The 15703-nt window shown below is 35.1% G+C and overlaps 1 protein-coding gene across 1 annotated transcript in view; it reads right to left on the reverse strand.

The window, feature by feature from the left end:
• Nucleotides 1–3314: 3314 nt before the first annotated feature.
• The window catches only part of LOC139761850 (testis-expressed protein 2), a 28874-nt gene continuing 16485 nt past the window's right edge, over nucleotides 3315–15703 (reverse strand). The window contains 1 exon segment of the mRNA XM_071686384.1: nucleotides 3315–15045. Within this exon segment, the coding sequence (XP_071542485.1) occupies nucleotides 14056–15045 (990 nt within the window). The 3' untranslated portion in view covers nucleotides 3315–14055.

Below are 15703 nucleotides of genomic sequence, written 5' to 3' on the forward strand. Positions count from 1 at the left end.
CCCTATATCTGCCACTCTCTCGTCTAACACATTCAACAAACCTTCAAAGCACTCACTCTATCTCCTTCTCACATCACCACTTCTTGTTATTACCTCCCCATTAGCCCCCTTCACCAATGTTCCCATTTGTTCTTACGCACTTTATTTACCTCCTTCAAATCATCTTTTTATTCTCCCTGAAATTTAATGATACTCTCTCACCCTAATTCTCATTTGCCCTCTTTTTCACCTCTTGCACCTTCCTCTTGACCTCTTGCCTCTTTCTTTTATACATCTCCCAGTCATTTGCACTATTTCCCTGCAAAAATCATCCAAATGCCTCTCTCTTCTCTTTCACTAATAATCTTACTTCTTCATCTCACCACTCACTCCCCTTTCTAATCTGCCCACCTTCCACGCTTCTCATGCCACAAGCATCTTTTGTGCAAGCCATCACTGCTTCCCTAAATAAATATATATATATATATATATATATGAAGACAAAAAAATCAGAGTACCAAAAGATGAATTTAAAACTTGTGCATAAAAAAATATTAAAGTAACATATGTCCAAAACCTAATTACCCCAGAAGGTCACAAAAATTAACAGGTGTTCAGCATAAAAATCTATGTGATACCACTACAATACTCCTTCACATCCAGTTTAAGAATGCTTTATGGTATCACCCTACTGTAATATCCACAATATGTGAGAGGGTAGGTATCATCAACAAGGTATTGATTTACTGGTAACTAAAAGCTTTGGTTTTCTTTACATGATTGAATGAATACAACCTTTATTCTAATTTTGGCTGTAAACATCATGCATATGAGAATGCAGGTTCAAGTGATGATATGCTACTAGGTGTATCATTTTTCACCTTATAATAACAGTAATGATTATATAAATTATCAAATAATAGGTAATACAAAACTAAGTAAAATAAAGTGATTATTACTGTTCTGAAAGTATACAACAAAGTTGTTTGCAAGGTTTAATAATCTCTGTATAGCATCAGTATAATTGAAATACACTATAGACAAATGATGAAGTACAATTTCTAATCTTTGTAGCAGTTAACATAACTTCAAAACAAAACTTATCTCTTTTAGAAAAATACAACCTAGTCTAAAATAATTCAACTTTAATTGAACTGAAAAGTATTGACAAGGATAAAAAGAAGAGGCTGCATTAATTAGAAAATAGTTCTCACAAATTTATGAAAAGGAACAACAAAATATTAAAAACCATTAAAGAATATAGTTTTCCCTAAACTCGAGAAAATATTTTAATCTATTCAAAATGCATTTATAGAATTCATTAACAAAAATCTAAGAACAAAAATATCGGCTATTATATACAAATTTAAAATTACAAGCCTACACAGTGAAGGTGCTAGAAGGGGGCCCTGAAGTATAAAGCTACATCCCTCATGTACATATAGGTAATAAAATGTACACAGACGTGCACACACACACACACACACACACACACAGCAACATGGTATCAGAATTAAGAGAGCTGAGTTCTAATGAAAAGGAAAGAGACTAAATTTTCCTACCTTGAAGGAGAAAAGAGTGAGTGGTGACCTCATCACAGTACTTTTTAAACAGGTCAGTGAAAAGGACAGAGCAGTTCTTCAAGAGTTGTGGGGATAGAGTAGCCAAAGGACATACCATGAAGTGAAGTAAAAACTTGTTAAAAAAGATGTGAAGAAGTATTTTTATTATATAAGAATGCTGGATGAATGGAACAGAATGACATAGGACATAGTTAATGCAGACAACATACTTTACATAGTTTTAAGAAGTTGTATGATAGTAGAGTACGTTCAAGAGAAGGTGCCTTATGACTGCAAAACTCCCTCCATAAACAGTACAAATAAGTAATTACATACACATCATCTACAGGTGATAGTGATGGTGATAGTGTCAAGCATTCAAAGAGGAGCATCAGCATAGGTATGAAAATACAAGTGATAAGGCACACAGACACTGGTTAACATCTGATTAAAGTTGGCTGGAGCTTGGTTTTGGCCACATTTATGAAACTGTGGAAAGGCAGCTAACCATGGTTGCCTTCTTTAAAAATTATGAAGTTTCTGAGTAGCATGAGCCATAGCCTGGCCCACCCACACTGTAGCTCCTCCCATCCAGTCACCTACTACTGTCTACTCAAGCTGCTCCACTGTATTTCATTTGTAAGTACTGCAAATAACTTATAATGTTTCTTGATGTTTTTCAATATATTATCATAAAGAATCTGAGTTATTATTTATAAACTGATTTAATAACATTTATCATGTAAATATAATCATCATCTGTACTGCCCCAGTGATTTAATAACATTTATCATGTAAATATAATCATCATCTGTACTGTTCCCAGCATCCCAATGAAGCCCTTATTTGTGAGCATTAATGCCACTGGTATGCATCTCCACAGGAGCCATGTCATAATGGCCTGCAACTCTTTTTACACTTATAACTCTTTCAACTGAAACACACCCCAGCACTAACACTGGTCCATCAGTAGACAAAGAACAGCAGTGACCCCTAGGATATTTTTGCTCTTGAGTTCATCATTTCCTTACTGCTGAGTAGGGTGCAGCCTGTGCCTGTATGTGTGTGTTTGTGTGTGCGTGTGATTATTTGTGCATATAGGGAGGGAGTTTTATATTCCAGAAACCCTGTCTCTCAACCACTCACTTTTATATCATAATCACTTAATTATCTTTAAAATTTCCACATTAGTTACCTCAGATTGTTCATCCACTACTCAATTTCTTTTCCACATTTACTACATCATGTAGTTTGTTCCATTCACTCACAATTCTATTCCTCCTTTGGTATCTCCTGACATCTTTTTTTGACTTTGCTAAATTTCCTGTTCTGCCCTATAATTCTTTGCTTTTCCCATATCTCAAAGAGCTGTTCCAATGTCACTGAACACTTCCTTGAAGTGGGGAGTAACCAAATTATGAGAATATAACAGGAAATTATGCAGTGAATGATAAAGAAAAAAATGCAAAGAAATATTTCTAGAGTAATGTAGTAATAGATGAGGATGTATGTATGTTTATATATGCATGTTTGCTTTTATTTTCTTTGGTTAAATTAAATTATTTGTAGTGTAACAGAAATCAACATTTGAGCCTCTCAGTAAACTTGTACCTAAAACAAACAAATGCAGTGAAATTAAAAAGCTGATTTTTCCAGTGGTTACATATATTCACAACAGAATTCTGTCATAATTGTTCATTCCAATTAATATCTGTGGTATGATTTGGGGCACGCTGTAATCATGATTAAAACGGAATGAATAAAAGTGTACAGTATTAGAGAACTTTTATAATACTTTAGACTAACAGCAGAACTTAATAAAACTATTTAATAAAATTAAGAAATATATTGCATAACAATGATGACTTAAGTTTATTAGTATGGACGATAAAAAAAGATCTTGGATGCTAGTGCCAGCACTACTTGAATATGTAATATATCCATCACCTAATACTGAAAAACATCTCTAACGATATTTCATGTATTGTATTTAATCAAAGATTATAAAATTAACAGCAAACTATGCAATACAAATCAGGTAATCCATGTCAACATTATATGTAAACGTTCATTTACTTATACTGGAATGTAAGACTGGCAACAAAAAAAATAGATAACACAAGGTATGTAACAGCCTACTAACTGTGAATATGTCATTACAACATTGATTATTATGGAATGCAAGTTGGATTAGTGAAGTTTGGTTCCTATCAATTTTGCAGTTGTTAAGCATAACTTTTAAAAGTCATGAGTTTGTCTTAATATAGTCTAAGAGATATCAATAGTTGCAGTAAAAAAGTAAAAGTTCAGAGATGAACTGATAATCCTTATAAAGAAAGCACTCTGTTGTCAGCTAATGGTGGTTTATGAAAAATATGCTACTGAAGTACAGTGTCCTGAAACTATAACATATGAGACTGCTATGTTCAAAGCTGAAGCAACTGCATACAACTAATGGCTGTTCATTCATTACCTAAAATTTTCCTTCAGCTAAACAGGTCAGCAACAACAGTATCTTCACATGCCACAAATTATGTTGGAAATCACTTTAGCTCAAAGTAATTATATGAAAAATAAGTCTAATTAATGCACGAACACACACACACAGAAAAAATGGAAGATAACCTAAATGATAACAGGTATCGATTTATTATGAGACTGTTATGGTTCACACTTTAACAAATTGTGGAAACACAGGTAATTGTCTGAAGTAAGCACTGAAAGGCTATATTACAAGACAAGGCCATAAAGTGGCAATGTTCTTGTACACAGGTGACAAAAACAAAAAAACGAGTGGGTCATCAGAAATAAATGCTGGCACTGATGAAAATACCTGAGAGGAGATTTCCCAAGCAAGCTGAACATATGATTAATGACAAGGTATTTAGGTCTGAAAAGGAAAACAGAACTATCAAATGTTTGTGAAAGAATAGCTGGATAAAAATTTTGTAAAATGTGGCATGTAAATTTAATATAGAACAAGAGGTGGAAAGGAAGGGGATGTGGTTTCTTTATGTTGAAACAATGGCAAGTGGTGAAATATTAAAGAATGCAATGAAGTAGAAAACTATTAATATAATACTTTATTATGAACTGTTCAAATTGAGCTGCCCAAGCCAGAGATAAAATTGAAACATGGGTATGGGACATGAAAGCCAACAGACTATCAACAGCTTAGATGGGTCTTGTGCACAGTAGTTGCAAAATTATATGAATAGATATGAGGAAGGAGAACCATGAATGAAAAATAATAATGTATAATGACAGGTTCGTAAATCTTGTGGTGCCGAGTTGATATGGGAGGTAAAACAGATGGATTTAGGAAATATTATTTGAACTGTATATGAGTTAGGAAAACAAAATTTGTAAGTTCTGAAGACAAAATGACACATGCTAGCTTTTTTCGTTTAAGACCAGTTATTTGGCAATTGGAGCTTAAAGATTCTGTACTGGTGACACAAGTGGATACATGAATCTTCTGATTAGATACAAAGAAGGTGGATTGATATTTATGCATCATATTTCTTTTATCCATTTCTGTTTTATACTATGCAGGAACTTTTTAACTAAATAAAAAATCCCTTCAGAAAAAGAAACATAGTATAACCTATATGTGCAGATTAGACATAAAGGAAAAAAATCTCGTTTCAGGAAAAGAAATAAAGTATAACTAATATATGGAGAACAAACATTACAGAAAAATTACTTTAACAATTAGATATCATAAAAATATTAGATGCATAGTGTAATGTTATTTTTATACATTAGCAGAGTTTCTTATGGTCTGCAAAATATTAAAGAAACATCACTTACAAATATTCCAGTAATTACTGTATGCCTGGAATATAAAGACTGACAATATAGAATACAGATGTGCCTTCTAGTGTTCTTTATACAATACTATTGCAGACTTTTTTGTCATCCATTAATGTGTGCAAAACAAGTGGAATATCCTTACATGGATGAATCTTTAACTCTGAAAAAATTGAGGATTGACAAATTTAACAAAAGTTTAAAAATGAAAACATCAGTCATGAGGAAGTTCTCTAATAATTTCAATCTGATGTGGCTCACAAAATACTGAAAATATATGAACGATGTGCATAAAATGTGGAGGTTGAGGGTCAGCTCCTTGTGCATATTCTAACATAAAGATTTCTCACATAAAGATTTCTCTCAGTCAAAAAGATGTATCCTATATCAACAAGCTTAGTAAAATTCAGAGAATGACATAATCTGCATGATTTTTTGTATTTCTGTGAATGGCAGCACAACTCAAAAAATCTCAAATCAATTCTGTCTACAGATACTTCAAATACAAACTTCAGGAGCTGCAACAACACCAAATATTGATAAAATCATAACAGCAATACATATTGCTTCACTGATAATCTTAGATGTTTCATTTTCCTGTAAATATCTAATAACATCATTATTGGAATTTGCTTTAAAGAGGTACTCTATATATCTTTGATCATAAAGGTTATTCCATGCAGAAGATGATTCCCTATACTTTACCTGCCAGGATATTTGTCTTCGTCATGTATGCATTTTCCTTATTTCCTGTTAAAGAAGGGTTACATAAACAACCCTCTTAAACTTTTTGGATGCTATTCATCTCACCTTTAAGTGTAAAAATACTATGGCACAGCTCAAAACATATGCTGTAGTATTCTACTTATTTGTTTGGCCATGACATCAGTGGAGCAGACACTGCAATTTACATTTATAAAACAGAATATGCATAAAAAATGATGGTTCCCTCTACACGTACACTCAAGAGAGAAAGCAAAAGTATGGAAATATTAAAAGGGTGAACGTAGATGGGATGCAATCTACGACAGACAAATAAGAAATTGTGTGTTTGAGGACTAATGCACTAAAAATGTTAAGAAGATCTTCAAAAGTACTTCAGAATGAAAGACTCCATGGAAAAGAAACACGAGTAGGAAAGTACTACATTTTCATGTCACCAAGGCAGTGCTTCCACTGCCAAAAGATGAAAACCAATATACTTTCTGTACCATGTATAGTTACAGTATCTCAATTATAACTTTCATACGAAAATTCAGCATAAAAGTCTTACCCTCATTATATATCCACTGATGATATACTAATTAAATTTATATGGACATAAACTGAATTTTTAACTCCATATAAACAAACAGTTTTGATGTATAGGCACTTATTTCTCTACTGTGCCAAGCTAGCACTTACTTTACTTTGTGTTCCAAGCACAATCTTCTTAGACACATGCATCCAAAAGTTTAATAAAAGCTTGTAACTTCTAAAGTTGTATAGACTACAGCATGATCATACACAATAACGATCCCAAACAAAACGAAAACTTGATGACTTTTAAAGTTGTATAGATTACAGCAAGGTAATACCCAATAATGAGACCAGACGAAAAAAAAATTTGGTTGTTAATAATAACATTTAACTTAGCACAATGCAGCATTACGTCAATACATCATAGTATTTCTCTCCACCGGCCATCTATTGGTTACCAAAAGCCAACATGTAGCAGGGATGTCTTCCTCAAGAGGTATTATTTCTCTGATACCTACATACTATACTGTAAAAGGAAATTTTCCCAGTAAGGAGAGTACCTATACATTCATGGAGAACAAATTTCCAACATTTGATTTAGGCTAACATTAAAGCTTCCTCTTCTTAAATGGAAGTTACATACATAGTAAGTGATGTTCAGAGCAAATTTGTTTACCATGAATCTTATTTTACACAGTAAAAGGGGGAAATGTGTTCTAAACCCCCTGACTCCCTCACTTAAAACCAGTATTCTTACTATGTGACATGTCAGACACAAATAGAAAATAAAATACTAATCAAATACTATCTAATTATGCAGTATAAAACTCTAATTCTCCAAGACAACCATCCTTTCTTCAAATGGAGGATATAATCCTTGAAAATGGTGCCCAAAAGAAATCTGTTCCAGGCCCTTCCCCAGGATCCAGTTTTCTTACTATGTGATATCAGACAAATAAGAAATCAAATACTACTTAACATTGCAATATCAGACTACATAGAGGTACTCATTCTTACGTGCCAAAAGCTATGGAAGTTAAGCAATTGCTGGTCTGAGCAGAGGTTACTGGAGGGTCATCACAGCTGTCAGTAGGTAAAAGAGGCCTTAAACTCACCAAGAACACAGAAGCAGCAACCCTATCAACATCTCCAGTGAGCTTGATGTTGTGTATTTTCTATCACTTCTCAAGCCTCACACCATCCTTAACTTATGAAGAAGGCTTGGTAGTTGAAGAGTCTCCCCTCTTCATGCTGTAAGTACTCATGCAGCTTCAGTACCTTTGAACAGATGATGGTAGAGGTTATCAATACCATTTTCTGATTCAGATCTTTCCAATCTTAGTCCCATCATTTTTTCAATCTTCTCAGTCAATAAGTATCTCAATCAGGATATTATCTTAAATAACAGTGAGGAAGATTGAACCATGGAGATTTTGATCTTTTCTACACTCCTCATTATTGAAGATGTGCTTGACTTGCTTGTATAACTTGAATGCCCAATCACAGTGGAAACGCTGCCACTCTTACGTCTTGAAGGAGGAGGTCTATGCAGTGTTCTTTTAAACAAAACAGCTTTGAGAAAACCACATTTTCCCACAGCCTTTCATTATTCAAAGTCCAGTGCATTCCAAAATCAAGTCTTTTTACCCATACATTACTCTAAAATCAACACATTGAGTTGCTTGCATGACTGTTTTGTACTGTGCTAGCTATACTGTAGCTTTAGTATAGCAACAGTGCAGTAAAACATTTAAAAAAATAAGCAGTTTATTCAAGGGTAGTAAGCATTCTCCCAGACTTGCCTAATATACTTTTATTCCTCACCCATACCTCTCATCTAATCTTATTCATTTCCTCTCAGACCAGCTTGTTACTCTCTTTCATACAGATTCATTTTTCTTCTAAGATCTTATTTCCTTTCCTTTTATTTTATAAATACCATCCTTTTAACTCTTCTAATTTGGGCTTTACATTCTTCTATCTTTGCCTTCCATTCATCACTATTCACCACTAAAATGACAGTGACAAACTATGTTGTGCAATTACTGTTACTGAAACAGATCAGGTACTGCCTTAAGTAAATCAGTACCCTCATTTCTCAATCATCTGAAATCAAAATAGTTTTAAATGTAATTAATCAAAGTGTATCTTCAACTTGGTAACAAGCATTGTGCTCTTCCTAGATTCATTCAAACAGGGATTAAGCAAGGAAGAAAAAACTACAGGAAATTTGGAAGGGTAGCACGATCTAAAGTATCAGGGCCTAGGAGAGGAGGAACGAGAGCATGCCAGTGAAAGACGATTCATCACAGTAAACTGGTACTTACCATGGTTGGCACACACATCACAAGCTTCATATGACTCAAAGCAAAACTGGCAATACCTCACACCTCAATCATACGGAATATGAATCAACTGGCATGCACAACATTTACTCACTCGAGTATTCAATTGCAAATTCTGAGCAGTTTGAATTCAATTTTTATGAGGAAAATCTGAATTATTTGCAAGCAAAATTATAAAGATCTTCAAGAAAAGGAAAGGGTGTTAATTTCATCTATCCAATTAATCAACTACATTTAAAAGACCCTCCTGGCAGTGCATGTCTATACTGTACTCTATACCTCCATTCTTATTATATTATCATTACTGTTGTATAGCATGAAGGACCTCTTCTCCAAGGGGTCGTGCAACTCCAAAATTGCACTGAAATTGGCAGCAAGGGAAGGATTTACTGTTTTAGAGAAAGAAATTCTCTAGCAAGATTTTACTCCAAAAATATAACCTCACAGAAGGTGACTTTTTCATCATGATGAAAATACAACCACACACAGTCTAGTAATGAAATCTACCTATTCACCTATCTTTTTTTATACTTGACCCAATGAAACACCACGAGAATAGCTTGACCAACCTTTCTAATTAAATATTTTTTTTGAACTGCAGTTGATAAACGAAAGAGCTTAAGTAAATTTCTTATTACAAATCTTACAAATAACACACACATGCACACTAAATCCTACACCATTAAAGCTATCCTAGATACAAAAATCAGCATAATAATACTGGTGATTTCATGAGATGTTGCCCCTTTAATCCTACAATTACAATTGTTTTCATTAATTTACCCAATATAAAGCCTGTGCAACAGACAAAATCTGCAACAGAACTATGTTAATATTCTATGACTTAACCTAAGAATGTCTTGCCTTTATGTAGAATCCCTTACTTAGCTAATTCTAATAAATCAATCACAGACAAATAATAACATCACATTTAAATTGCAAGAACTGGCAGGAAGGTGGGATGTAATTACAATGGACTGCACAAAGAAATTTTCATCTCTAAAGTATTTATGTAAATACCTTTTTTCATCATTGCTGGTAACTAATCTTATTTTACAGTACAAAGAATATATGCTATATTTACTCTGCTCATTACACCCAGCTCCTAACACTGTAAAAAAGACCACTGTAATAAAGTCTGACATGAGTCAGTGGAACAAGTCATTCTTAACTGCATAAGAGGAACCCAAGTACATAACCTGGACATAATAAAAGGATATTTACTAGGAAACATCAAAAGTTAACTCTGAAGTTCCAATCCTCTTCATCACACGAGTAAGTCCTCTCCATAATGATAGATGCAAGCACTTTCAAAACCACTACCCCAGACCCATCTCTAACCTCCACCTTAAACATTTATGATACATAGCTGCAAATTCTCTTGACAACTATTTTCAATTCCTTCTACACTTAAAAGTAAATACCTTCCCAGTGGAATATCTTTATCATTCCCATCCTCATCCCCATCAAACCTCAAAGCAGTCCTTCATACAAAATCAATTCCCTCCTTTGTGCCCCAAACTACAATTAATGGTAGTCTCATTTCCCTTACCATGTCTTGTACATCATCTTGCCACACTTTCTTAATTCACATTTGAAATCCTCAAAAACAGACAACTTTCCCATCACACAAAACTCACCCAAATCAACATATGCAAAAAAGTTTATTGAAAGGATGCAATTATTTGTGAATTAGGTGTTTAAAATGTTCAAAGAAAGACTGTTAAAGGCTGTAGTATTAGTCATTGGATATAAGGTTGTGAGATATATGAATAAAAGTAAAAATGTATGGTGGATCGATAAGATTAGAAATGCTGTGGAAGAGAAGGCATGTGGTAGATTGCTCAACAGGAATATAACGGTGGAAGTTCAGCAAAGGAGGATGCAAGATGCACAAGCAGAGTGTTAAGAAGCTGATAGTGAAAAGTTCAGGGAAAATAAGATACTGTACTGAATGGAGGTGAAAGGAAAGAGTTGGATGTAGGAGTAGAAACATAAATGTGACAAGTAAGGAAGGGAAGTTGGTGAATCAAAAGGTTAAGAAAAATGGAAAGAGTATTTTGAAGAAGTTTTGATTCAGGAAAAAGGTGAGGCAGCAGTTGCTTTATGCATGGGGAGGGAGGATGGAAGGAAAAGGTTATAAGGTCCCATAGTAAGAAGGGAGGTAAAAGGACCATAATGAGGTTGAAGGTAGGAGAGGCACGTGGAGTGGATGGAATTATGGCTGAAATGTTGAGGTATGGAGGAGAAATAGTGATACAATGAATGCATTTGATATGTAATTTAGCATGGAAGCAGAGTGTTGTGCCTGAGGATTGGGTGAAAGCTATTAAAGATTGTTCCTTTATTCAAAGGAAAAGATACCCAGGACTTGTGTGGCAATTACAAGGGAATAAGTCTGTTACATACACCAGAAAAATTGTACAGATGAGTGTTGACATAAAGTGATGAATGTGACTGAATGCAGAATCAGCGAGAAGCAGCTGTTGATACCCACTTAATACATAAGTTTATGTTTCACACATCTTCCTTTATACATTGGCACAATTCCTCCACCCATCTAGCCTTTTGGTATACTGCCTTCTTTCCATGTTTCCCCAAGCATTGTTAGAAAGTACTTGTAAAAAACTAAACGTCTTCTGCTACCCATTTCCTACTAACTGATCTTATCAAATCCTATTGGTTACTTCTAACCTATGACAGCCCCAAATTAATTCTAAGCATACCTTCCTCATATGCCACTGCTTTAACTATATCCTTAACATTTCATGAATTCTCATATCACCAATTGTTTCCTTAAGGTACTTTTTTGTAATACAACTTTTATATAAATGTTTACTGCTTTTGGGGCTTCACCTTCTCTAACTTCCTTACTCCAAAACATCCTGTATCATGAATGCAATATTCAACTCTCCTACAAAAACCATATCAAGTTTCTCTCACTATCTTATGATCATTTAAAATTTGTGTTTCCCACCTTTATATCACAATTGGCATGCAATCTTCTCCTCATGTACACGTGTATCTAGCAGAATCACCTGGTATGCTTTCATCATATCCTTAATGGCTTTCCCTAATAGCTCTCAAAATCTCATTCTGCAAATATTCTTTTCTTTCTCATTCTACCTACTGCACCTAATGCTTCACATAAAAATAATTCAATTTTTCTCAAATTTCATTTACTTGTTTGAATTATTATTCTTAAATGTTACCTTAGATGTCTTCATACTTCATGACATGCTTCCTAATTTCTACTTCCCTCTGTAATACAACCTTCAACCAAATGACATTTACAATAATTTTCCTATGAGTTTCAGTCAAATTTCTTAAGAATCTAATCTCTCTATGACTAGAATCCTAATGGGCTATCTATATTTTTCATTTGTGGGGATTTTAAGCTAGCCATACCAACCTTTATATAATTAAGAAAGTATAGGTAAACAATATTCCCTTAACCAAAAGGGGTCTCTTTTAACTTTCTAATTTACACAAACAAATGAAAATTAATACTAAATGTTTATTTTGCATTGTGAATATTCTGTACATTTATGTTCATGCACTTTCGATGCCCACAGGAAAATTACAGTTTATGTAAGATTACGATATAAAGTCTGACATAAAGTATACTTACTTGTGCCTGAATAAACAAACTGAACCATAAATAATAATATGCTGGTTCCATCCCACATTGTGTGATGGTTAATTATATACTAGCTACTGTAATAAACAAAATAATGAAAAAACATGATACCATAACCCTAAAATGTCCCTTATCTCTGCACTGGAGGATCTATCAATCTACTTAAAAAAATGTAGAATTTTTTCACATAATGGAAGGATATGATTACACTGGTAATATTCAACCTCATGGTCCTCTCTCTCTACTGCTTCAATTTCTTACAGTGCAAAAATATTATTTCAACTTAACTCTCTATCTCTCAAAATGCACACATCATTCATTCATTCTTCAACATTTAAAGCACTATACACTGCCATAGGTTTCACCTGAACAAAAATAGAACAGATACACACATATATCATTAGCAATGGTATCTTTGGGTAGACCACCACATAACTAACACAGAAGTATACTAGCCATATTGCACAATTATTCAGCAGTGCTTAAGTACAAGTGAAGGTGTTGCAGTGTTCTACTACAGCTCCATTTGACACACTGTTGTGGCTATGACTGTGTCCAGAATGTGTGATCCTTACTGAGCTGCAACTTGATGATTAAGTGTCCAAGTAAAAAAAAATAAATAACTATTGTATTCATTCTCACGACAATGCATAGGTTAATTCTTATGTTCCCTACAAAACGCCACAGTTCTACGACTTGTGATGACTTCATCATAAAACATTTGAACCTTATACCAAACTCTTCAATTTATGACTGTGAAGAGATGGTTGATTCATCACTGACCTTTGAAAATACTGTTAAAAACATTGACTAAATGCATGTATCCTGCATCTTAAGCCATTGCTGAAATCTTTAGAAATCAAGATGATAGGAAGCATTGTGGTTTCACAGATATTTCCAATTGGCTACAAACTCAAGGAAGGCTTCTCTTTTAGCTTGTACTTTTTGGTCTCCTAAGTTGCTTAAAGGGGATATGTGCACTTTAATTAAATAATGGGGCCCTTCCCATGAATGATTTTCTAAAGCTCCTGAATTTCTGAACTACCAGCTTTGTTTTTTCCCTTGCACACGTACAATTATTTTCCAGCTTTGTACATTAAACTTAAATATCTAAACAATGATTCCTGTTTTGAAGTACCATGGTATTATGTTACACTCCTCCTTGCTAAACAGACTGAATTACACTCTGAGATATTATTTTCTTTGAAAAACTACTCATAGTTTTGAATCAGAAGGTAAGGGAACCTGCAAAATCTCAGACAACTAGTCACTACACATGAGAAATTTGAACTAGTTATCCTTTACTATGAAACAGATAACCACATTAAATATTCTTGTTTGATATTACATTAGCAAGGGATATAGTACAGTTACCCTTCATGATTACTGAAGTCCATCAATATCTTTTACTGCCTAAAAGCAATTACAGTTTTTTGGTTATTGAAGTGAAAGTTGACATGATACCTACGTTATAATATCAATGTGGTGAAGGAGTAAACTTGACAGTGGGAGTGATCATGCTTGGGCCAGTGGTGAATCCTTTGGAGATAACAGGTAAAGTGGTGTCATTTGAAGTAGAGATTGTAACATGTGATGCTTCCCATGGAGGCCTCGGTTGCTGGTGTTGTCCAGGTAGAAGTGGGGACATTATGGGGATTACAATATCATCCATGTTGGGAAGTACAAACACTTTCTCAAATATAACTCTTAACTGCTTTTGAATGAACTCCACCAAAATTGGTAAATTGAGAATGCGATCTCCAAGTCTGGGTCGTGCTACCATCAGCAGCTCAGGAATTCCACGAAAACCATACCACAGGCGATCAGCAGGAGGTGGAGGAACATTCAGTGATAAGGTGCCTGCAAGTCGTCTCACCTCTACTCTAAGCTCTATCCGCGTATTACTGACGCCCTGGAGTGCTCGCTGTAGTAACCTCCATTCAGCAGCTTGCTGAAAGTAACGTGATCCTGCCACAGTGTCCACAATTCTTAACAATCTTCGAGAAGTTGGTCCACTGCCTCCAACAGGAAGACCAGCTTCTGCTGCCAAGCCTTCTTCTTCCCCTTCTTCTTCACTTGAAGATTCTACACTATCATCTGTGTCAGTATCAAAGTGGAGGTTACGAAGGAGACGGTCAGAAGAAGGGGATCGAGTGTACACTCTTGGTCCAGCATGTGGTGCTGGTTCTCCAGGACTAGGGGGTGAGGATGTGTTAGGGGTATTCCCCTCCAGACCAGTTGTACGTTTAAGTTTCATAAGGTCTAATTTGGTTTCCAAACTCATTGTAAAATTGCCAGCATATTCAACTTTTAGGTCTACCCAAAGTCCCCTTGAATCAACTTGTGGACTGCCAACAGCACATAACTGAGGAGTGGCTGATCCCATGTTCACTCCACAAACCACAATATCCCCTACGAAGTAAGGAACATGAAGTTTGCTTAATTTTCTCTGAACACGTTCCTGCACCTGTAAAAACAATTCTCATGTGAAATCACAGCATGTCATTCTTTTTAGTACAATATGAATATATTATATATATTATTTTTTTTATTATACTTTGTCGCTGTCTCCCGCGTTTGCGAGGTAGCGCAAGGAAACAGACGAAAGAAATGGCCCAACCCCCCCCCCATACACATGTATATACGTACGTCCACACACGCAAATATACATACCTACACAGCTTTCCATGGTTTACCCCAGACGCTTCACATGCCTTGATTCAATCCACTGACAGCACGTCAATCCCGGTATACCACATCGCTCCAATTCACTCTATTCCTTGCCCTCCTTTCACCCTCCTGCATGTTCAGGCCCCGATCACACAAAATCTTTTTCACTCCATCTTTCCACCTCCAATTTGGTCTCCCTCTTCTCCTCGTTCCCTCCACCTCCGACACATATATCCTCTTGGTCAATCTTTCCTCACTCATTCTCTCCATGTGCCCAAACCACTTCAAAACACCCTCTTCTGCTCTCTCAACCACGCTCTTTTTATTTCCACACATCTCTCTTACTCTTACGTTACTCACTCGATCAAACCACCTCACACCACACATTGTCCTCAAACATCTCATTTCCAGCACATCCATCCTCCTGCGCACAACTCTATCCATAGCCCACGCCT

This window comes from Panulirus ornatus, chromosome 42 (assembly GCF_036320965.1).
Source record: "Panulirus ornatus isolate Po-2019 chromosome 42, ASM3632096v1, whole genome shotgun sequence".
In the NCBI taxonomy this organism is placed as follows: domain Eukaryota; kingdom Metazoa; phylum Arthropoda; class Malacostraca; order Decapoda; family Palinuridae; genus Panulirus; species Panulirus ornatus.